This window comes from Filicampus tigris, chromosome 1, assembly GCF_054856515.1.
Source record: "Filicampus tigris isolate MCC_2025a chromosome 1, RoL_Ftig_1.0, whole genome shotgun sequence".
Lineage (NCBI taxonomy): Eukaryota > Metazoa > Chordata > Actinopteri > Syngnathiformes > Syngnathidae > Filicampus > Filicampus tigris.
In genome coordinates, this window is record NC_141217.1 from 14,294,250 (window position 1) to 14,317,533 (window position 23,284).

At 41.7% G+C, this 23,284-nt stretch overlaps 3 protein-coding genes across 4 annotated transcripts; 2 read left to right on the forward strand and 1 right to left on the reverse strand.

Moving 5' to 3' along the window:
- Nucleotides 1–2,081: 2,081 nt before the first annotated feature.
- On the forward strand, nucleotides 2,082–9,721 carry LOC147152924 (zinc finger BED domain-containing protein 4). The gene is made up of 5 exons (XM_086044497.1): nucleotides 2,082–2,648; nucleotides 4,669–4,890; nucleotides 5,000–5,259; nucleotides 5,342–5,897; nucleotides 6,462–9,721. Exons 1-5 carry the CDS (start codon nucleotides 2,487–2,489, stop codon nucleotides 7,299–7,301), a joined length of 2,040 nt encoding a protein of 679 aa, XP_085900623.1. The 5' UTR covers nucleotides 2,082–2,486; the 3' UTR covers nucleotides 7,302–9,721.
- A 1,714-nt stretch (nucleotides 9,722–11,435) lies between these two features.
- Nucleotides 11,436–14,423, forward strand: apobec2b (apolipoprotein B mRNA editing enzyme, catalytic polypeptide-like 2b). Its single transcript, XM_086044626.1, has 4 exons — nucleotides 11,436–11,750; nucleotides 13,084–13,264; nucleotides 13,770–14,119; nucleotides 14,241–14,423. The coding sequence occupies exons 1-3, from the start codon at nucleotides 11,488–11,490 to the stop codon at nucleotides 14,115–14,117; spliced, it is 792 nt and encodes a 263-aa protein (XP_085900752.1). The 5' UTR covers nucleotides 11,436–11,487; the 3' UTR covers nucleotides 14,118–14,119; nucleotides 14,241–14,423.
- On the reverse strand, nucleotides 14,314–22,709 carry LOC147152926 (cell adhesion molecule CEACAM5). Of its 2 annotated transcripts, XM_086044382.1 has the most exons (16): nucleotides 22,580–22,709; nucleotides 22,473–22,511; nucleotides 21,016–21,081; nucleotides 20,518–20,811; nucleotides 20,166–20,438; nucleotides 19,800–20,087; nucleotides 18,830–19,093; nucleotides 17,932–18,222; nucleotides 16,382–16,657; nucleotides 16,182–16,296; nucleotides 15,762–15,919; nucleotides 15,571–15,672; nucleotides 15,250–15,318; nucleotides 15,055–15,114; nucleotides 14,915–14,977; nucleotides 14,315–14,844 (listed from the first exon to the last, which is right to left on the reverse strand). In XM_086044382.1, the coding sequence occupies exons 1-16, from the start codon at nucleotides 22,608–22,610 to the stop codon at nucleotides 14,777–14,779; spliced, it is 2,457 nt and encodes an 818-aa protein (XP_085900508.1). In that variant the 5' UTR covers nucleotides 22,611–22,709; the 3' UTR covers nucleotides 14,315–14,776. The 2 variants fall into 2 exon arrangements, with proteins under 2 accessions (XP_085900427.1, XP_085900508.1); XM_086044301.1 differs by having other exon boundaries at nucleotides 14,314–14,977.
- Between the last annotated feature and the right edge of the window lie 575 nt (nucleotides 22,710–23,284).

Consider the following 23,284-nt stretch of genomic DNA (forward strand, 5'->3'; position numbering starts at 1 on the left):
GTTTAAATCTCTACTTTGAAACATTAACTCTTGTTTAAAACCCTACTTTGAAACCCTAACTCTAGTTTAAAACCCTACTTTGAAACCCTAATCCTAGTTCAAAACCTTACTTTGAAACCCTAACCCTAGTTTAAATCTCTACTTTGAAACGCGAACCCTAGTTTAAAACCCTACTTTGAAACCCTAACCCTAGTTTAAATCTCTACTTTGAAATGCTAACCCTAGTGTAACACCCTACTTTGAAACCCTAACTAGTTTAAAACCCTACTTTGACACCCTAACCCTAGTTTCTAGCCATACTTTGAAACCTTAACCCTAGTTTAAAAACCTACTTTTAAACCTTATCCTTAATTTCAACCCCTACTTTGAAACCCTAACCCTAGTTTAAAACCCTCTACTTTAAAATTTCAAAGGGTTTAATCCCTACATTAAAACCCTAACCCTAGTTTCAATGCCTACTTTGAAACCCTAACTCCAGTTTAAAACCCTACTTTGAAACCCTAACTCTACTTTAAAGCATTACTTTGAAACACTAACCCTAGTTTTAATCCCTACTTTGAAACGCTAACCCTAGTTTCAAACCCTACATTGAAACCCTAACCCTAGTTTAAAACTCTACTTTGAACCCCCAACTCTAGTTTAAAACCCTACTTTGATACCTTAACCCCAGTTTAAAACCCTACTTTGAAAACCTAACCCTATTTTAAAACCCTACTTTGAAACCTTAACCCTAGTTTCATACCCTACTTTGAAAACCAAACTGTAGTTTAAAACCCTACTTTGAAGCCCCAGCTCTACTTTGAAATCCTACTTTGAAACCCTAACCCAAGTTTAAAACTCTACTTTGAAACCTAACTCTAGTTTAAAACCCTAGTTTGAAACCCTAACCCTAATTTAAAACCCTACTTTGAAACCCTAACTTTAATTTCACCCCCTACTTTGAAAATCTAACCCTATTTTAAAACTACTTTGAAACATTAACCCTTGTTTAAAATCCTACTTTGAAACCCCAACTCTAGTTTAAAACCCTTCTTTAAAACCCTTACTCCAGTTTAAATCCCTACTTTGAAACCCTAACCCACATTTAAACTCTAATTTGTAACCCTAACCCCAGGTTAAAACCCTAATTTAAAACCCTAAACGTAGTTTGAAACCCTAACCCAAGTTTAAAACCGTAATTTGAAACACCAAATATAGTTTAAAATCCCACTTTAACCCTAACCGACTTTGAAACCCTAACCCTAGGTTGAAACCTTAACCATAGTTTAAAACCCTACTTTGAAACCCTAACCATAGTTTGAAACACTAACCCTCGTTTAAACCCTATCTTCAAACCCGAACCCTAGTTTAAAACCCTACTTTTGTATATCCATCCATCCATTTTCAATGGTGCTTGTCCTCAAGCGCTCATGTTTGCATACCAAAGTATTACTACGTTTTTAAATTTTATAGTACATGTAGTCCTAACTTATACTATTAGAGCTATAAGCATGATATCATATTAACCCGTCCTCACATTTTACATTTCAATTTATTCTAATCGCAGTGCTTCTCAAAGTGTGCGGTACGTGGGTTCTCTCTAGTGGTAATCAAACAAATCACTTCCTAAGTATTACTTTTTTCTTTTTCTTTTTACTTGGTACAATACGTTTGAATTTAATGATTAAGATCTTTTTGTTTGTAAACATTTAAATAATTCTTTATTGTTATGTGCAATACATTTTCACGGAATCCTAATTTCAAGTACAGTTTTATGTGTTTTACTATACTTTACTGGTGTGTTCATTTTCAAACTGCGTAAGGTTCCCGCATTTATACTTTTGAAATATACTTAGGACCTATATTTATTTTTATTTTTTTTAGGTGGTACTTGGTGTAAAAAGTTTGACAATAACGGCTTTAGCGTCTTATAGTTTTATATAATAAGAATGATAGTTGAGGATCAGATGAGCACAACGGACATACAGTATATAATAATTATTATATACGTCCGTGCCATCCAAGCAGCAACCGGAAATGAAACTCTGTCTCTTCCGTTTACTTCCTGGTTTGAGCTCACGCGCAAAAACGCGCACGCGCGCACGAACACGGTGTCGTCTCGCCTCCTGCGTCCGAACGGCGGATGTATCCACAACTGTTGTTTTCCTGCTGACATCCGCAGTGGCCTGTGTTTGCTATCCGGCCGTGTAAGCGAGCCATCTCCACAACTTGTGTCGTTTTATTTTGTGCACCCTCCTCCTTTTTTCAGTTTTTTTGGTTTGTTTTGTTTTTGGGTTTTTTTTTTTTTGTTTTTTTTTTGCGTGACCGCGGGCGTCGGGAAGTAAACACGCCGACCTGTGCCGATGAAAGCCAGCGAGGAAGGACCCATACGTCGCTCTCATCATCACCGTCATCATCACCATCACCATCATCACCATCATCATCATCATCACCATCATCATCATTGTCCTTGCTTGTGATTTCGGATTGGGTGCAGACGAGAGGGAATGTTTGCGCCCATGGCGTCCGTTTCGAAGGTGTCTATTCTGGATTACTTTAATATTGTGTACGAGGGCGAGAATGGCAAAATTGAATCCAACTGCAAGGCGTGTGGCACCAGAATCCAAGCGAAGCGCAGCGTCACGTCCAACTTCGTCACGCATCTGAAGGTAATTCCCCCAAAACGCCACAGGAATGAATAATGAGCATGTTGTATGTGGGTCATTCCAGAATTGGAGGGCATTTTCTCCCCATGTCCCCAGGGGCGTAGCCATCATTTTATAAGTGGGGGCGACGAATTGTTCTCGGGTAAACCAACTTTTATGAGCTAAATGATCATCCTTTCGCATTCAACTGCTCCTCTCCACAGAGGCTAAAGAAATAAAGCGCCAAACTGTCAATTCATTCATGAAAACATGTTTTGATCTAATAAGAAGCAAGTGCCCAATAACACAAAATAGAAAGGAAGCAAAATAGCTTTGAACCATTTTTCAAGTTATATTTTAAAAAGTCCTCGTTATCTGATTTCCGCCTCTCGAATGTGAATGCTTTCTTCCTCACTCTTCCATAGAAGCAGACATATTGTCAGCAAAACTAGGCATTCATGGACATCTGCTTGGATTTAGTAAAACAACATTTTGCCATGCTAGCTAGCCCAGTTATTCCCAAGATTTAAATGTCATGTTTCAATTTGTAATCTGAAAATCCCCCAAAGCCCACCAAAACCTCAACACGTGAGACATGGGTAATTAATTCCCAAATCTACATTTTAATAAACATAATAAGTCTATATGAACATACATAAATGGTAATTAACAACATTGGTCAACTGCAAATTTTAATCAAAAATGCTTTGTGTCCCTAAATGTATTTTTGTCGCTGATTTAAAAATGTCTTGCCTTTTTTTTTCTAGCACATCAGGTTTTTGATGCATTTACGTTTTTTTGTTCTTTTATTTTTATTTTTTTTCATTATTTTTTTAAGACAGTGAATCCAAGTGCTTACTAACAGCAATCTTCTTTTCTTGATTACCAAATACAATTAGCTCCGTTTTGTTTTGGTTTAGCTGAAGGAGATCATCCACGTATTTATTTGTTTTAGACAGTGACACAACACCTTAATTGAAGTGTTATTGTTTGGGGACATTGCTTAATATAGCTGCATGCATTGAATTTAAACGTGTTTCACCCAATATCCATCAACATAACTAATAATTACCATAACATTGAAATACATTATGAACAAGACGATGTGATTAAATCAGACCATTTATTTACTACACATACTCCAAAACAAAAATTGTATGCATTGCAATAAATCACAGCTTTATCATTCCAAGATGGGAAATACGTGCCAAGCACAAGTGCTTTTTTATTCTATTGTGAAGGTTTGAAAAAAGTATACACAAAGCATTGAGCACAAATTCAGAGCAGAATTGAAAAGGATTGGGTTTGTTTGTAGTATTAAAATACTACATCCTGCGGGCAAGCTAGCATACTGTAAGGTAACAAATAGCTGCATTAGTCTTAGTATAGTATAGAGGAGAGTATAGAGCATAATACAGACACAGATATACTTAACTGTACTGGTGGTCAGCTCCTATCTCTGCTTCTCAGTACCGCAGTAATAGTAGTTTAGTAGCTTTGCGGAGGATAAAACATTTAATGCAATTAATTTAGTTAATTTAATTTGTGTTGCAGCACCCTTTGTGTTCAGATATTCGTTGTTTCAAGTGTAACAACACCACCGCATGGATGCTAATGTTTAGCCTGTGTGCCTTTGGAGTTTCCCGTTGTATGTTAGCATTAAGCTAGCAGAGGCTATGTAGTTGTTTTAAATACGCAACATGTACTGTAATTCGCTGTGCTTTATGTTTAATTTGACAGTAACCTTTGGGTGAGAGTTGCGATAAACAGCTTGAAGCCTCTTTTTTCAAGAATGTTTATTAATTCTGCCAAAATATCTAACAGGGTCGTGCCAAATACAGCAAAATATAGGATAAGGTGAAATATTTCATAAAACATTTATGGTTACGCTGCATGAATCCAAATATATGATGTCTTATTACCTTTATTTCATTGAAAAGGAAAAAAAAACTAGGAATAGGAACCAAAATTGTCCCCCAATTCAGGAATGTCCCATGTGTGGTAGTGCAGGTAATGAAGTAACACTGTTGTGGCTTCCATTCAGCGCAAGCACCAGGCCATGTATGATGACTTTGTCAAACGAAAGGACATGAAGAGAGAAGGCTACCCCTCTGCACCCATGCACACTTTGACGGCCAATGGAGGGAATGCCCGCTACACTCTCCCTGTGGGCACGGGAGTGGGAGTGGGAGGAGGTGCAGGAGGGATGGGAGCACGGGAGGGAGGAGGAGGAGTGAGCAAGTTTGACAAGCACGATCCACGTCAGGTGGGTGAGCCCGTCTTATGTCCATTTTTTTTCAAAACAGCAGAGCCCGGGTTCCCACGGAAGACAAATAAGCAAATAATTGAGCTTTTTCTCATGATTATAACCACAGATTTTGATCAGTGAGGCAATTGCTAAGATGATCGTTCGCGATCTGCAGCCAGTTTCCATGGTGGAAAATTGTGGCTTCAGGGTACTGCTTCAGCTCCTGGAGCCACGCTACACCCCGGATCCCCAGTACTACATCCAGAACCAGCTCCTCCCCGCATACACTTACCAGGCCCAGGTGACTATCCGTCAGGCTCTGGCTTCAGCGCATGCCCTCAGCCTCAGCCTGGATGTCTGGAGGGCCTCATCGGCAGCCACGTTAGGGTAAGGATTGTAAACAAACAAACAATACTAGCATACGGTGATCATTGGTTTTATACAATGCTTATTGGCTGTCATTCTTTAGCTACCTTGGTGTCACCTGCCACTTTCTGTCATTGGAGTGGCAGATGCGCTCAGCTCTCCTGGCGTGCCTTCCCCTCAGTGGAAATCGGATTCTTTCTGATTTTGAAGAAGTGTGTCACTCTCACGGCGTATCTGGAAGAGCCTTCCGCGTTGTGTCCGACCTGCTTTTGGCCACGACTACTGCGGAGCCATGCTGTCTACCCGGTTTCTGCCAAGAGGAGGAGGATGACGATGATGCCGAAACGCGTAACGATGCCGAGGGAGCAATTAGGAATGGACACGTGGGAGAGGAAGCATGGGAGGACTCGTGGGAGCGGGATCTTGGTGTTTGTCGCGTGGACTGCTTCTCTCGCTCTCTGAGCCATTGTGTCAGAGAGGGGTTGCGTTCTTGCACGCAGATCTCTTCTGCGCTAGCCAAAGCTGGCCGCTTCTACAGCTACATTACGACAGTGGTTCCACCAGAGAAATTGAGTCAGGTGTTTGATAGACCTGGCCTGGCGATTGGGGCCCTAGGAAATGCTTCACTACTGGTTCGAGACTGGGCTACCCAGCTTAAGGTACATATGATCTCCCTAATTGCTGTTACAGTAACCCATCTTATCATTTTCAAACTCTCAAAGACAATTGATCTCTTTCCTATCCGGAACTGATGCATTCATTTGAATTGTGAGCTGAGACAAGAAGACGAATGCGAGCCACAGACGCCGATGCGCTAACACACTCACGCAGGACCTGCTGTCGTACAGCTCATGCCCAGACTCACAAGTAGACTTGCTGATGTCACACGCCACGTTTACACTGTCAGATATTCACTCCTGCAACATTCCTAGGAAATCACAATGTCCAGTGACCGATGAGCTATTTTTAGAACAGGTCCGCAGGCTACTCATGTGGTCGTTGGCACCATGTGGGTTACCCCTGGTGTGTCGGGAGTCTAGTTCACTTCTGAACACTTTCAGACACTGAACCCAAATCGTTCCTGGACTTCTAGAACTCATGGCTTAGTTACCAGACACCTGGCTTAGTCTGAATAGAATATCCTCTTGCAGAACAGAGGTAGATGGAGTCAAATGGCGTATCGGGAAGTTGTTGTCTAACGGTGTGTCTGTGTTGGGATGCAGGTGCTTCGTCGGCTCTTGGAGTCTGTGGAGATCTTGGAGGAGATGAGTGGTCCTGGGGAAATGCTGCTAGGCGTTCCAGAGACGGCGCTGCTGAGGGAGCTCGCTGACACTTTGGAGCCCTTCATGGAAGCCTGGGACATGGTGTGCGGGGAACGACGGCCCGACACGCAGACCGACGCACAGACAGACAGACACGTGTCCATTAGTCTGGCACTCCCATGCGTGCTGGGCTTACGCAAGCATCTTTCGGAGACGTCAACCCCTCATTGTCCTTCTCTCATGGCCAACCTCAGCCAGGCCGCAGAGCGTCGCCTCGCCCCGATCCTGGAGGACCCCCTCTACATCGCCGCCACCACCCTTGACCCCCAGTTCAAGCTCACATGGAGCAGTGACCCTGAATGGCACAGACAGGTTCTTCTCAAAGAATTATCCAAATATTCGGCAGACTCCAACACAGAACAACTTGCTCATTCCCACACGTCTCCAGCCCCGCCGCCATCGCCCGTGTCGTCGCTGGCTCGGCCCTGCAAACTGTTCTCTTTCATCAAACAGAGACCCATGACACAGGCCAAGAGCCTGGAGCAGGAGCTAGCCATCTACTTGCGAGAGGAACCCACGGATGAAGAGGCTTTGCATTACTGGCGACGTAAAGCTATTGACTTCCCGCTCCTTGCCCAGGTGGCCAAGAGGGCGTTGACCATACCTGCTTGCGGCACCGTGGTAGAAAGCATCTTCGGCAAGGCCGAGCGCTGTCTGCGGCCCGAGAGAGGACGACTCTTACCAAAGAACCTGGAGACACTTATCTACCTCAAAGCCAATTACAGATTATTATGGGCATAGTGTCGTTGTTTGCAGCCTTATTCAAAACATCATACCACATGCTAAGGAATAAAGGGAACTACTTGTTATTTGACTTTGCCTCACCTTATCTCAGCATACCAACACTATCTTTATCTAACCGTTCCGCGAGACATTTAACCCACTAACAAACCAATGATTACATTGAACAAAACATTTTTGCATAGGACTCCTAGTTGCTGATATATATTAACACACTAAGTTAATGTATTCAATTTTTTGAAATGCCTATACGACAATGCATCAACCACTAACATCATTTTCCTTATTTGTGTATGCCTCATCAATAGCACTTAATAAATGACCTTTACTTGTCATCGTAAATGTAACCAACAATGTGTAGGCATCACATAATCATACACCAACCTCCTGACTGATTTCCAGTTCTTACTAAATGTTGATAAAAACATACGCTAATGCAGGGATTGTGTATCTTTGTTGTTGGGTCTCGGGTTTAAGGTCCTAGGTATTATGGTATAAGGTTGGTACTAGGGTATATGGTCTCATTGGTTGTATGATCTTGGTATTGTAGGGCCTTGGGGGTAAAACATGTGCCGTATGTTCGAGGGTGTACGGTGTCATTGGTTGTAGCGTGTCAGGTGTCGTTGGTTGTAGGGTATAAGGTGGCACAGGCGTTGCGGTGTACGGCATCAAGAGTTCTTGTACGTAAGGTGTCAGATTCTAGGGTGCAAGTTGCCATTGGTTCAATGGTGTAAGCCAAGGTATGGTGCTTTTGGGTCTAGAGTGTACAGTGTTGTTGGGTGTCTTAGGGTCTAGGGTGTAAGTAGGGATGGGCGATCTGGCAAAAATATCATATTACGATTTTTTAAAAATAAAATCACGATCACGATATTATAGATTCTTTTTTTTACGACTAATTTGCCTCATTTCTGACCATTTTCCTCATGTTAAACATAAAACATATTTAAAATGTGTATAAAACTCAAAGAAAAAAAATGACATTTTAAGTCATCTTAAGGCAGCTTTCTGAACAGGTTTTAATTTGACTAGTCACAATTTTTATCAAAATGTGCAGTGAATGTAAACATAAAAGGCAACATAATGTAAACCTAAAAACACAGCGCGTAACGGAGGTCTAGTACTTTGAAGAGTCTTTTAGACCCCTCGTTTTCCACTGTTTTAATGGGAATCATGTCTTCAGCAAGGTAATAAGTCACTGCCTCAGTTACTTTTTTACACTGCTTGCTTATTTTTCATATGGAGTGCTCTTGTTAAATGACTGTGTTACCGTGGGTTGCGTTAGCTTGGAGCTAGCGGCTGCCTCTGGCTACCATGTGTCCGCTCGCTTTGGCTGTCGGCGCTGACGTCCGAACCGAGTCCCTGCAAACTTTTCAAATAACTGGTTTGTGCGTTCTCCTCCGGGGAAAAGCCAAACCAACTCTGCTTCGTGGTGACTTTCCGCTATAGCTCCCCGCTATACAGACAAACAAAAGCCGAAAGATCGTTTGTTCGTCTACATGGCGTATCCTAACCAGTTTAGATCTATGGCGCGCAAAGCCGCTGGCACGTATACCCGACCAACCAATCACAGCACGCACAGTGCACCGTACGTGACGCTCCCCGCCTCCTAATATCGTCATATCGCCCACCCCTAGGTGTAAGATGTCATTAGTTGTAAGGTTTAAGATGTTATATGCACTTTGGTTCCAGGTAGGGCTGCTCGATTAAGCGATTTTGAACCATAACCGAATTTCCCGGGAAAACGACGTTAACAACGTTCAAATCGGCACATTCGAGTTTGTTACTTTTGGTGTATCTAAGCCACCGTAGTTTCCTCTGCATTTCCGCTTCCTCCCACGAGCGCGCAGTGCGAAACAACGACAACATCCATGGCTACCGGCGATTCTGCTATTTGCTCAGGCAAGTGAGCGTTAAGTTAATAAATCGGGCAAAAATAGATCTGTTGTGTAGTGTGTCCCTCGCATGTGCAATACAACCCGTGAGCAAGTAACTCAACGTCTGAAAGTCGTCTCTTTTTTTTCTCCTCTACAACGGACCTCTGGTCCAGCTGGACTATGCATTCGTACTTAAGCTTGACAGTGCATTGTATTATTGAGTGACAGTTTTGCACTAATCATTGATTTATGTTTAAGTAAGACCAGGGAGAAAGGTGAAAGGCTCGTCACTAGCTGGTTGGCAAAATGACAGACTGTTTGGTTTACAGACTTGACTGGCTACCTTCTCTCATGTTGATGATTTCGTTTCAGATGGTATAATGCACTTTCTTCTTTCATTATTGGTTTAATTAAGAACAGATCTGAAATCTATTGTGTAAGTAAAATGCTGTAAGTCCCAATGGATTGTTCTGTATGTATTAAGTTAAATTGACTTGCATTTCGAAAGAAAGAAAAATTAAGTTTAAATAAAAGACATTAAAAATACTTCATTTTCCATTATTTTTACTTGACAAAGAAATCGTAATCGTAAAATCGGGTTGGAGAAAAACTTATCTGGATTTTCTTATTAGGCAAAATCAAACAGCCCTAGTTCCAGGTGTCATAGGTCTAGGGCAGGGATGCCCATGTCTGGTCCTCGAGAGCACCTATCCAGCTTGTTTTAGATGTTGAGCTGATTTAAATGATAAGCTCATCAGGAAGCATGGCAAAAGCCTGATAACAATCCTGATCATTTGAATCAGGTGTGTTAGAGGAGGGAGACAGATAAAACAGGATGGATAGGGGATCTCGAGGACCGGACTTGGCCACCCCTGGTCTAGGGTGAGAGAGATCATGAGTTCTTGTATGTAAGGTGTCGTAGGTTCTAGGCTGTAAGGTGTCCTTGATTGTAAGGTGTAAAGCGTTGTTGGTCCCAGGGTGTCGTAACAACGTAAGCCGTTTTGTGTTCTATGGGGATCATACTTTATATAGTTTCCATCCAGAATGATGTCACTATAGTTTCAAACATGGTTTCTAATACCGATGATGATTTGTCTGACTGCTGCCCATCCCATTGATGTGTTGTGGATTGTTTATGCAGCTCTCTCGCTCTCTCTCTCTCTCACTCCCTCTACCAGACTGTGACAGCTCATCCATTTGCGTTTAGACCAGCCAGCTCCTATTGGTAATTGCCTCTCAAATGAATTACTTGGCTGAGAGTGTGGCTGCAGGACGGGAGGAAATTGTAATTGAACGCCCCTGCCCACTCTGCCTCATGCCAAGTGATTACATCTGCAGTGCAGAGAGCCACGGTACATGTGCAGTTACAAAACCAATTCTTCCCTTCCCCTACTCGACGAACCGTATTGATACAGAGTGAGTTCATGGATTGAATGTACACAGGCACATGCATACCGGGCCACCCTGCATGCTCCCTTTGCTATTTATAACACAGAGAGGCATCATGTTTGTCTGCACTCCTCTATTTAGGTGGCTGGGGGCTTAGGCAGCTTATTGCTTAGTGCTGCAGGACAGCACTGTTGCCAAAAACAAAAGTTATGGTTCTGTATCGAAAGAGCCTTGGTAACCCTGTACACACACAGGGATAAACAGACCAGTTTATGTTATTAATAACCTGCCCGTTGCTGACCGCCGACAGTTACGAGAGGTCGGGGAATCTTTTGTTTCAGGGATCTCACGCTTAGTCTCTCATTTGAACGGTCTGAAGACAAGTACGCCATGTCAATAAAAAGTGTTGGGGCACCTAGTCCTCACACTGACAGGAGCTGAAAATGGGAGGGAATATGGAGTTGAGCAGTGATAACCGACTTTCTACGGTGTTCATTCTGTAATATTTGTCCAATCGTCCAGAAGAGTGGACCTACATCAGAGTATCTGTTGTAGTTCATCTAAAGGTGTTTGGTGCAGATTTTTGTATAGCAATTACATCCAACTACAGTATGGCTTGAAGCTTTAAGCACCTAGTGAACAGAATAACAGTCAAGCTGCAGTGAGGGCAGTCCTACCTTTGTTATTCAATATGCTGTCTTGTCATCTCTTGCCCTTTTAGCATCCAGGGCCTGGGTGGGGACCGAGAGGGGGGAGTGGGTTCACCGAGCCTGCTCTAGCCAGACATGCACATGATATGACTCAGATCACAATGGCTTCTATTTTTGTTGATGCACTCGGGTTATCACTCCACTTGCACCCGCTCTCTCGCCCCCTTCTTTCTCTTCATCCAACACTCTTCACTTGCTCCTTCCTACAAAATCATGGCAGACAGAAGCAGCCGGGTCAGTGTTAAGCGCAAGGAGAAGAAGGCAGAAAACAAAACCAATGACGAGAAGGAGAAAGAAAAGACCAAATGTGGCAAAAAGCAGGACAAAGTTGCCCAAAAACCGGAGACGGCCCCTGAGATGGATGAGGACAAGAGGAACGGGGAAGCTGCTGGGGCAGCAGGTGTGCAAGTGAAGAAAAATGATGGAAACGGCGAGTTTGAGCCCATTGAACTACCTCCATTTGAGATCGTCACAGGGTGGGTAAGATGCTTGCTATTCTGGTGCATTTGTTTTTTTTTTGCACGCGTATTTTCAGTGAATATAGGGATATACCTGTATTTTGAAACTTGCTGGAGGAATAAGGAGTCACATATAGATCTTTTTGTATACAGTACTTCATTTGCCTCAAAACAGAAATGGGTTTATGGAAAATTATCTTGTTGCAGTATTTACTAAGAGGTATCTGACCTATACTTCAGTTTACTTTTTCCAACAACTTTTGACTTTTACTCAAAAGTAATAGTAGTACTTTCTACTCCTTATTTTGTCCAAATAGGCTTGTAATTTCTTTCCACATTTGCTGATGATGACACAACTTAAAAAAGACAAACAGGAGAGAGTTGAAGTCAACTGTGGTCGAGCTCTTGATTGACTCATGAGATCTTGGTATCTTGGTGAAAAAAACAGGGACAGCAGCAATATGGACGAATGTGAACCAGGGCATTAGCGACAATAGCAACAGATTTGGAGAAGCACATATATTCCCCAACCATGGCCTTATTCAAGAGAACTGTTTGATGTTGTCAGAAGTGTTGTATCTTGTGCCACCCTAAGAAATCACCTTCTGGCATTCAATAATTCTCAGGCTATTTTTAATCACTTATTGTTAGCTAATTCAACATTTTGTGTTACTCAGTTCACAATATTTGCAAACGTGTGGGAACACATTGTTTTGATAGCCTAAAAATCGAGCCAACGCTAACTAGCGAATGTGTTGTCTTTGTGCCATTCTAAAAACCATTAGCTTCATGCATTCAAAAATTCTCCATATAATCTTTAAAAACGTATGCAAATATGGTGTAATTTCCCCTCCATTTATTAATAGCAAATTTACTATTTTTTTTGTTACTAGTTTTACAATGTTAGCAAAGCAATGAGAACAATTGTTTTGGTAGCATAAACCTCGCTCGACAGCTAGCTAGATAGCTAGCTAGATAGCTAGCTAGCTAGGAGACTCAGTACAAGCTCTATGAAAATTAAGAAAAGAGGGGAACTATTTAATTTGCAGATACATTTCTTTTTATTGTGCCAAGTTAACAAAATGGGCATTGAATATAAATTGATGTTTGAAATATATGTTTATGTTTGTGCTTAAGTACATTTAAATTTCCCCCACACAAGTATTGGTATTTCTAGTTCTTCCAAGTAGAGTGTGTGCGAACCCTTCCCAACTCTTTTTTTTATTTTTTATTTTTTTTTAACAATTAGCCTATGTACCAGCCGTCAATTTTATCAGCACACCTTTTGCCTTTGCTCAAAAAGCTTGCAATGTGGTCATAAATTTACAGACATTTTTTTACTTCCTACCAGAGAGCAGATGAGCCCATTCTACTTCAAGTTTCAGTTCAGGAATGTGGAGTACTCGTCGGGCAGGAACAAGACCCTGCTGTGCTACAGAGTGGACACGCCAGGAGGCAGCACGGAGCCTTTGAAAGGTTATATGGAGGATGAACATGCCACAGCTCACGCTGAAGAGGCTTTCTTTCAGCAAGTAATGTGCTCCCTGCTCAGCTGTTCATACTGTTATCCCTTTTCCATAACGGCAGCTTCGGTGATGATTCTGGGCCGGTTCCCAAAAGTTACACCCATTTCTTTGAGTTTCGATTGGTCACCCGTACTGGTGCAGACGTTGCCCTCAAAGCTTCCTGGGACATACCTTTGAACCCTTTTGTGAAAGTACCTGGTGCAATTGTTGCTACAATCAACAATCAGTAGGCTACTACAATCCGTCTGCAGGTTCTAATGAGAACAATACACAGTGCCAGCAAAAGCGTTAATGGTGCGCGAAGCAAAATTTCATTTGGGGCCCCTCTCCCACCATTGCAGCGTCACCGCTGCTTAACTACTCTACAGATAAAGTGTTACACTTTTATACGGAATATAGAATTTTGCGGTATAGAAAATGGATTTCTAATTGAACCAGAACTGAACTGATTTGAATAGAAAAGAGGTACATGAAGTGCAAACCTTTTTCCTCCCCTCTCTTTCCTTTCAAGGTACTTCCTGACAGTAACCCCCCACAGGAATATGACGTCACATGGTACGTGACCTCTAGCCCCTGTGTGGCCTGTGCAGCCAAGGTGGCCAACATCCTGCGGCAACGCAAGAAGCTCCGTCTGTGTGTTTTCTGCTCTCGTCTCTTTGAGTGCGAGGAGCCAGAAATAGTGGAGGGGCTTAAGGCCCTGGTGAACGCTGGCTGCAAGCTGAGGATGATGAAGCCGTCTGACTTCCAGCATGTTTGGGAGACCTACGTGGACAAGGAGGACCAGAGCTTTACCCCCTGGGAAGACTGTAAGGAGAACTACGACTACTATGTGGAGAAACTGGCCGATATCCTCAAGTAGATGTAAGCCATCAATCGAGCAGATCAATTTGCATTTTTGAAGTCTTTCCTTTTCTGACAAAAAAGAAAAAAGAAAAAAAAAACAGCAAAAAATAAAAACGTGTCTTTGTTTTCCCTTTCGTAGGCGCATGCGTGGTGATTTCTCCTCCAGTGGAATATTTTGAACATTTTGGGTGGTGATACATTGGCAGACAGAAAGATTTACTTCAAGTGTATTTTTTTTTTACTGTAGTTTTATTCATCACTTGTTATCCAACAGGTCACAATAGACCAACAGAGAACACATTTTGCTGTCGCATTTACATTAAAGGTACAGCTCCTGTCTTTAAACTTTGTCGTAACTGTCTAATGTGGTGTTTGCTGGAATAGTTGTGCATACTTTGACAGCCGTCGGCTTATGTACAAAGTAATGGTTCCAAAATATTTTACAACAGTACCTAAATGAGTTCATCAACAAAAATAGAACCCTACACTTCCAAGGAACCAATATTATTTGACATCTATACCAGTGAAGATTTGACTTTTCATTTGCACCACCACCATCAGTTTAAATATGTTGTGTAGTGGCCACTCTCACAATTATTATGTTATTTTCACAAACGTTTTCTTTGGCTGTTGCATGCAGGTTTCAAATACTCTAACACAGACATCTATAGCGGCTCAGTGTTGAAAGGAAACCAGAGCACCTTCCTCCGCAGGAGGTCTTTCACTGCTCTCCACTGCCACAACTGTCGACATAAAGGGACAAAAACTGTATGTGGGCAGCGGCATTATTAAAATTATACAGCACCACGTTACCTTGGTCATCCTGAGAGGATACCGGTAGCGGTGTTTCTTCACTACAAATAACGTCCGCGCCTTCTGCAGAACAAATGAGAAGAAACATAACTGAGGAACAAGCTTAGCGACACAAAATTATTCATTCATCTGCCCTGTACCTTTTGCTGGAACATTTAGTTCCGCATCTGTGATGTAATCAACTAGTGGACAAGGAGCGTCTGCAGGCAAGAGAGAGGAACTTAAACACGAGTGCCAACGCCCAGACTGAGACAAGCCATGCATGTGGTTTCTAAAATAGCTTCAAAATAAGTCATTCAATATGAGGAAATAGAGACTGTCCTGTGTCGCCATACCATCACGGTCCTTGAGCTGAGCCATGGTGAGGAAGAGCTCGCTCTCCTCTGGCCCTACATCATCGTCAGCTGCATAATTAGAAAAGACACCTGGTCAGCATGCTGCAACACAGGCTCACATTTGATAGGTCTCAAAATTGTGGTCCGTTGGAGGGGGCGGGTGGCAGAAAATAATTTGCAAAAACATTACCACATCTTATCATTCCAAAAAAGTGCACATTAGGGATTAGGATTATGAGGTGATCCATGGAGGAATTTCTCCCCTGTTGGTGTCCTTGGAGCCACAATTTTGAGAACCCCTGCTTAAAATGTCCACCACACCTTTTTTTCTGGTGACTCTCAGAACAATGCAGCCGAAGAAAACGGCAACGATACCAAAGATGATAATGCCAGAGATGGAAAGAAGCACCCGCCGCTTTAACACTAGAGGTAATCAAAGCCACAAACGAAAGTGAGGAAGCACTTGGTGACGTAATCAAAGACCAAACATCCACATGGAATTCAAAACGTACACAAGTTCTTCGTTGTGAGAGAATCACTTTCTTTGGAGTAAGAAGGTCGCCCGCTGCGAATACCCTGGCAAGTGTATTGGCTCTGCACAGGGTCATTCTGGGGTGTCACTGTGTATTTGTCAGACGACGAGTTCATGATCTGATGCCTTTCCATAAACCTGTTATTTCACACACAGGTCACAACATTAGGTCCGCCTGCACAATCTATTGACATCCACTCAAAATGTTGAATCAAAGTGGCACAGTAAAGGCACAGAAAGGGGAAAAGTGCCATCCAAGGAAACCTTGAGCAGAACTAAAACTCTTATGGGAAACGCATTTGCCCCCAGCAGTTGACATGAGGCGGATCGAGCAAATGAAGCATATTTTTCTCGATTCTCGAATCAAACTGTTGTATTGGATTGGATTGTATGTTATTACCATGTGTAGTTCCACATGTCCTCGCTACCTTTCACCTCACACTTAAGCACAAGAGTGTCAGTGGAAAAGACCTCAGACCATCCCGTTGAGACGATTATATATGCTGCCGGCCGTTCTGCGGAAGAAAAATGATCGCATATAAGTTTACCAATGAAACACAAACCGTAGGTGACTATTACAAGAGAGATGGGCACACAAACCTTCAACTTGGAGTCTTAAAGCTCGACTTTGTTGGGTTTTGAAGACGCTAGTAGTTCTACCTCTGATTGCTTCACATTTATATGAGCCAGTGTTTGTTTTGTCCACAGAATGTATTGTGTAATTGTTTCCAGATACTGGGAGCTGAGTGTCATCTTGGTACCACACATACTCCCAACCAGAGGACTGGTTGATGTCGCAGCTATACGAGACGGAATCTCCAGTGTGCATGACCATGTGTTCAGGGTCCTGCCACAGTTTGGCGATGGGTTTGTTGTCTAAAAGGAAAATGATGATTACATGTGTGGTTTGCAATTTTCCAAATGCAGTGGTACCTTGACTTACGCATTACATTTGTTCGTGACCACGTCTTAACTCATATCACTCGTAGCACCATTCAACTTTCTGAAATGAATTGAAATGCCATTAATCAGCTACAGCCCCCACAAAAAATATAACATGTTTTTTTTAATCAGAAAAATACAACTCTATATTCTGTCTAAAAACATAACAACTATAATACAACATAATGTAAAAAAAAAGAACAGTATTTGCATTGTTTTCCCCTTCACTGAACAAAACGCAGTTTTGAATTATTTTGACACCCTTGGCTGGCGTGAAAGCCTTTTTTCACACCATCTGCTCTGGTGTAGTGCTGTGTTCATCGCAGGTTCACAGTCTTGCTGTAATTCCACTGTTGGCCACTAGAGAGCGGCACACTATAATGTTTGACACTGTAAATTTGAAAGAGCAAGCATTAAAACAGGAAGTATTTCAAGCCCAGCCTCGTTTTTTGCTGAAGACAATCCCCTTTAATCCTGCTTTATACACCTACAGAAAGCCATGGCTGTTGGTTAATTTTATAATGTACATCTTTGCGCATGATTATTGATGTATATAGTGAGATGGTTATTTAGATTTGTTAGTTTGGAAAAAATGATTTTGTAAACACAGAGAGGGATTGTAACAGTACAATATTTTTGTCTTATCTATCGCTCTGTCCCACTCTCTTTTAAATAACTGTCATAAATGCTACAGTGTAAAAACATGCCTGGAAGTATTAAAGGGTTATTTCTACAGTTTATTGCGGATTTCACTTATTGCAGGGGTGGTCTTAAATGTAAGGGCCTAAGGCGGCGGGGCGTATTGTTCCTGTATACTGTATTACAATGCTCATACTGCTTTTCCAAGTCGACTACACGTTCATCTCTCGTGTTTTAACATGATTTTGTGCTTTAAGCCAATGGACATCATCAACTTCTCAGTTCTCACATTCTTAGGACCCATGCTTGGAAAAAGAGAATTTGGCAAAAAGTCGGCAACCAATCAAACAACGTGAACCGGTGTTGGCCAGCTGTTGTAACGTTTTCTGGCGTCATCAAAGTGAAGGAGTGTCTGTAGCTCACTCATTGCAGGTCACATTTTTGCTGACGACTCAAAGCAAAAAAAAAAAAAAAAACAGTGAGCGACAACTCCTGACTCGACAACCTTGTAAAGGGGCACCCGGAAGTCAAGATACCACTGCGTGTGTTTTTCAAGAAAGAATACTCACCATAAACCCTGAGGGTCATTCCAGATGAGCAGTTGCTCCTAACAGACCTGCCCTTGAGCTTCCCCCAGCAGCAGTACTGTCCTCGGTGAGAAGTCGAAGCAGAGCTGATAGACAGGGTGGCACCGTCAGGCCCAAAAGACACCGCGTCATCACTGGGGATCACCCGACTGTCTCGGTGCCACGTATACGTCCAGCCAGAACTGTTGGCCATCGCGCAGCTCAATGTCACGCTCTCGGTGGGGAACACATCATCCCACCCTCTGCTTGTCGTCAAAGATGGAAGAGGAATTTCTGAAAAGAAACACATACTGACCAGTCAGCCATTCTGATATTGTGTGACTTTTCAATATCCTATCTATCTATCTATCTATCTATCTATCTCTCTATCTCTCTATCTATCTATCTATCTATCTATCTCTCTCTCTCTCTCTCTATCTATCTATCTATCTATCTATCTATCTATCTATCTATCTATCTATCTATCTATCTATCTATCTATCTATCTATCTATCTATCTATCTATCTATCTATCTATCTATCTATCTATCTATCTATTCATCTTTCTGTCTATAGAGTATCTACATGTATTAAATCCATATATTCATGGCCCGTTGGAAACAGAAAATCTAAAATGCAGAGGAACAATGACCAAGTAGAAAAACGAAACAGGTCAACGCCACCCGCCCCAGTTTAATATTCGCCGCTAAATGTATTCATTTCCGTCCCCTCCCTGCACAGTACCACATCCTGTTTCAACAGAATAAAAACAGCTTGGAAAGGAAGCAAGGTGCACACTAAATGCTGTTCCACTCATAGACTTCCTGAGGTTTAAAAGGGGTAAAAAAAAAAAAAATCAACTTAATGAATAACGTTTTTCAGCAGATTGAACTGAACCCACCGAGAACATCTTGAGTCATCTTGCTGCTGATGTCCGTGGATGTTCTCTGGCCCCTGATGGCCTTGCACCAATAGGCCCCCCCATCATGAGGACTGAGGTGGATTCCGAGGGTTTCGTCCGTGGGCACGAGCTGCTTTCCGTCTTTAAACCAGTGGTACATCCACTCGGACCCCACATGAACTTTGCAGGTGAATGTGGTGTTTTCTCCAACATACATCGAGTTCAAAACAGGATCCTTGCTCAGTGACGGTTTCGGGATATTTTCTGAAACAAACACAGTAAGTGGATCAATACCTCAGTCATGAGTAGGCATCACCTGAGTGATTCCCAATCCAAACTATATTTAGGTTCACTTAATTGGTCCCCCCCAAAAATTGTATTTAGTACAAATAATATACAGTATATTTGTTCATTTATTTATGCCAGCGATGTATAGTGACAGGCAGGACAATTAAATACTCTTCCACTAAACCCCTGTGTACACCCGTTTCCAAATGTAGATTGATTGGGAATCACTACAGTACATACACGAAGAAACATTTTGACCCAATACAAAAAGAAAATTGGCCTCAGTTAATAAAAGTCAGGGCAATTTTGAAGACCTGAAACCTTTGTAACGATCGGCATGGTCATTTGTTACAAACCGCAATCCTTTCACTGTCTTGCTTATTTGCGGAACTGCACAATATAATAGCAAAATATTGACTCGTGAGAGTTGAATGTATTCATCAACAGGCGAGCTTTGCATTAAGACAAGGAGAAACCAAACTGTCTAGTTTCACATTAAGCCCTAAAAACCTCCATCCGTCCATTTTCGAGAAAATGAGAAGGGCGAACACGCTTTTTTTGAAATATCAAAAGGCCACTGAGTGGCATGGCAACGGACAACCGCACACTGCACGGTTACAATTAAGCTTCCGGGAAATGACATGAACACTATGTACAACCAAAGCGTAAAAACGTCATGTACCATAAACTGTAACATCTACGGTGTTGCTGAAAGCAGAGCTGACTCTCCTGGACTTAAGGTGTGCTTTGCAGGCATATCTTCCCTGGTGGGCTCGAGAAGCAGTGGTGATGTTAAGAAGAGATCCCCCTAAGCTCGGGACCAGTGCCGGGTCCTCTTGGAGCGCCATTCCGTTTCTGTGCCAAGTGAACGTCCAGTTCGGGTTGCCCACGTCACAAGTCAGCTCTACACTTTCCATTTGGAACACGTCAAACCAGGAAGTCCGCAGCTTTGCGGTTGGAGAGGGTGGTTCTGGAGTTATTGCAATTAGCAGTCAGAACGATGAAGAACGTATGTTGAACAAACCATGAAGTAGTGTGTCAAGCTTACCGGACACCTGCAGTGTTGATGTTTCACTCTGCTCTGTGTAGAAAGGACGTTGTCCTCTCTCGGCTTTGCAGTGGTATCGTCCGCTGTCGGACAGCGATAAAGAAACTATTCTATAACTATTATTAAGAGATCGTTGGATTTCCTTGTCATTGTGATACCACAGATAGTCCCATCCAAAGGTTATGTTAATTAGGCACTGAAAGGTGGCAGATTCTCCAGGGAACATTTCCTGAAACTTCGGGTTAAGCACCAACATTGGCTTTGGCTTGTTCGCTAAGCAGGAAGAGGACGTCCCAAATTAACATGAATATAATTTTCAACAAAGAAAGGGATAGCGTGATATGAAACTTACCATAAACTTTCAGTTCAATTGGGTTACTCTTGGAGGACTCGCCCTTTACTTTGTGGTGAGCTTTACAAGAGTACTCTCCAGAGTTCGCCCGAGACGCTGCCGTGATCGTTAGTGCCGCTCGGTGGGACGGACTTGATGAGACATTTTGGTCTGCATCACGCAAGCGCTGCCCATTTCTGTACCAAGTGAAGGTCCAGTCGGAGCTGTCATTGATGCTACATCCAAACTCTGCATTCTCAAATGGGAACACGTCAGGCCAGGCAGACAACAGGTGCAGTGATGGGACCGGAGGCTCTGGAAACGGGTGAAAATATATGCGCTTGATGTTATATATAGGAGATGACATCAGTTAAAACCTCTGCGCAATTCTCCGATAAACGTTTTGAACATCTTGGAGTAGAAGTGGAAAAACAAAATTGAAACATTGAGATCTCTTAATCAATTCAGGAAGTAGCTTGGCTTGTGGGGAAAATGTTTTTGTTGAGCTCCTTTCCTCACCGTAGATCGTATGGTTTTCAATTGGCAGTGCATCGGTTGGGATAATGTCCATCAACATGGAGGTGACTGTAGGGAGATGACACACACAGTTCATTTTTCAGTTTAAACACATTGTGAATAGACTGAGATGGTTGTTGTCATTTTAGATATTAGATGATGTAGTCGAATAGAAAGTCTTTTCAAATATGAATGCTAAATCCATTAATAGTCGGTTAATATGTTCATATATATCAGTTTGGGGAACCATTCATTGTGACAAGGGATATTTCATTGTTGAATACAATATATTGAAATTTGTAAAAATAGTGTCCCTTAAACACTTAAAGGCCTGGTACACACATAAAGACAATCGGACCTTTTTGACTTTGTGATTTCGCCCCTTCCTGACCAAATGTCAGATTATGTTAAAATTGATTAGATTATCCTTATGTTTGAGGTGTATTGGGATTGGATTTGTCACAATAATGGGGTTAGAATTGGGTAAATATTAAAAACGTTCAATATGAACATTAAAAAAAAATCTTCATGTGAGTGGGGAAAGCCGATCACCTCGCGAGTCAATGACTCAGTTTGACTGAGGCTCGGACTTCATGACTGTGAAGTGAAACGGAATGCGAGCCAATTCCCAAGAAGTTACCTAAAGTTTACGCGGGCACAAATACAAGAGCAACTGCTTGTGTTATGTCTAACAAGTCAATAGCCAAAATGAAAATTACGAGCACAGTTTGCAACTGTAATGTAGTTAGTTACCATCTGAGATTACAGTTAGCCACTATTCTTCTATTTCTTCATCTACAGTGATAATTCTTTGTTCTTCTTTGTATTTTCCATCAGTCAAAATCCCATGAAGCACAATGCTGCCTCTCACAGTCCCAAGTCAATCTTGAGACTACAACAGACAGCTGTCTTGGGGGAAGTCACTCCAGATTGCCAATATTGTTGCGTGTGGTGTGCTGATTTTTTTTCCCGTTATGTGTAGGGTCTCTCACATTTTAAACGTCATTTAAGTTGTTAAACAGCAGTATGTACGGTATGCATAGCCATCTTAAGAGGAACAATAAATAAAATGCAGCGCAACATGAGCACAAACTGCTGTCTCGGCTTCAGTTCGAGTAAAACATGCATGAAAATGAATAATAACACCTTTAACTGGTGTAATATTGGAAATATGGCAACAATAATGAAAGACAGACAAGAAACACATAGCCGAAAGACCTGATCTAAAATTGCCTCAGGAAGTGTCACTCGCACGAGAACAAAGTACTTCATGTTTCTTCTGTGTGACTTCCTCAACGGTGTTTTGGTTTGCTTCTATGTTTTACTTCTGATTATGGAACATATATCATATAAGAATATAAAGCTGAATACTTAAGATACAAAAAAGAAAGAAATGCAACCATATGCCTTCAAGCTCAGATGAGTGTAGTACACATATTTCAAATAGTAAAGTTTCTCACCATCCTCATTATCCACAGCCGCACAGAGAGTTGTAATATCTGTCGAAACAAATGGAGATGAATGCTCTTGAACATGTCTCTTAATGGATGGATGCTCTCAGACTTACACATGACCCCAAAGACCTTGATGAGCCCCATTTTCCATTGAGTGGCACATGCAGTCAAGTGATGCAGTCGCTGTGTGGTGAAGCTCAACAAAGGAAACCCACTGAACGGGCGTGTGAGCAGCAGCAGCTTTCCTCCATTGGCCACATCTGCTTTTTCACGCTGTTCTCCAGGAAACGAGTTTGTCAAGCATGTTTAGCATGAATTGTCATTTCCAGCGTGTCTGTGAGGACATCACGTATAAAATTTATAAATGTATATATATATATATATATGTATGTATATATATATATATATATGTATATATCTGTGTGTGTATATATATATATATACATATATATATATATATATGTATATATCTGTGTGTGTGTATATATATATATATACATATATATATATATATATATATATATATATATACATACATACGGTACATATATATATATATATGTATGTATATATTCGGTGTGAATCCACCACATGTCGGGATTTATTTTGATACTGTGTAAATTTGACTAAAGAAGAAGATTGAAACCAGGAAGTACAGTATTTCAGATCACCACAGTTTTTGTTAAAGGCTATTGAATGTCAGTCTCCTTCAATCCTGCTTTTCACGCCTACAGAAAGCGACGGCTGTAGGTTCATTTGAGAATTAAAAGTATATATATATATATATATATATATATATATATATATATATATATATA

What these genes read in the sequence shown, in the direction of transcription:
- LOC147152926 (XM_086044301.1), bottom strand. Translation starts at nt 22,610, where the DNA reads ATGGGGCTCATCAAGGTCTTTGGGGTCATGT. An exon ending in GATGACTCAAGATGTTCTCG is followed by an intron (nt 18,223 to 18,829) that starts GTGGGTTCAGTT and finishes GTTTCTTTTCAG; the next exon opens with AAATTCCTCTTCCATCTTTG. An exon ending in AATGACCCTCAGGGTTTATG is followed by an intron (nt 16,658 to 17,931) that starts GTGAGTATTCTT and finishes TTTTCCTTTTAG; the next exon opens with ACAACAAACCCATCGCCAAA.
- apobec2b (XM_086044626.1), top strand. Translation starts at nt 11,488, where the DNA reads ATGGCAGACAGAAGCAGCCGGGTCAGTGTTAAGCGCAAGGAGAAGAAG. An exon ending in CCATTTGAGATCGTCACAGG is followed by an intron (nt 11,751 to 13,083) that starts GTGGGTAAGATG and finishes ACTTCCTACCAG; the next exon opens with AGAGCAGATGAGCCCATTCT. An exon ending in AAGAGGCTTTCTTTCAGCAA is followed by an intron (nt 13,265 to 13,769) that starts GTAATGTGCTCC and finishes TTTCCTTTCAAG; the next exon opens with GTACTTCCTGACAGTAACCC.
- LOC147152924 (XM_086044497.1), top strand. Translation starts at nt 2,487, where the DNA reads ATGTTTGCGCCCATGGCGTCCGTTTCGAAGGTGTCTATTCTGGATTAC. An exon ending in TCATCGGCAGCCACGTTAGG is followed by an intron (nt 5,260 to 5,341) that starts GTAAGGATTGTA and finishes GTCATTCTTTAG; the next exon opens with CTACCTTGGTGTCACCTGCC. An exon ending in ACTGGGCTACCCAGCTTAAG is followed by an intron (nt 5,898 to 6,461) that starts GTACATATGATC and finishes GTTGGGATGCAG; the next exon opens with GTGCTTCGTCGGCTCTTGGA.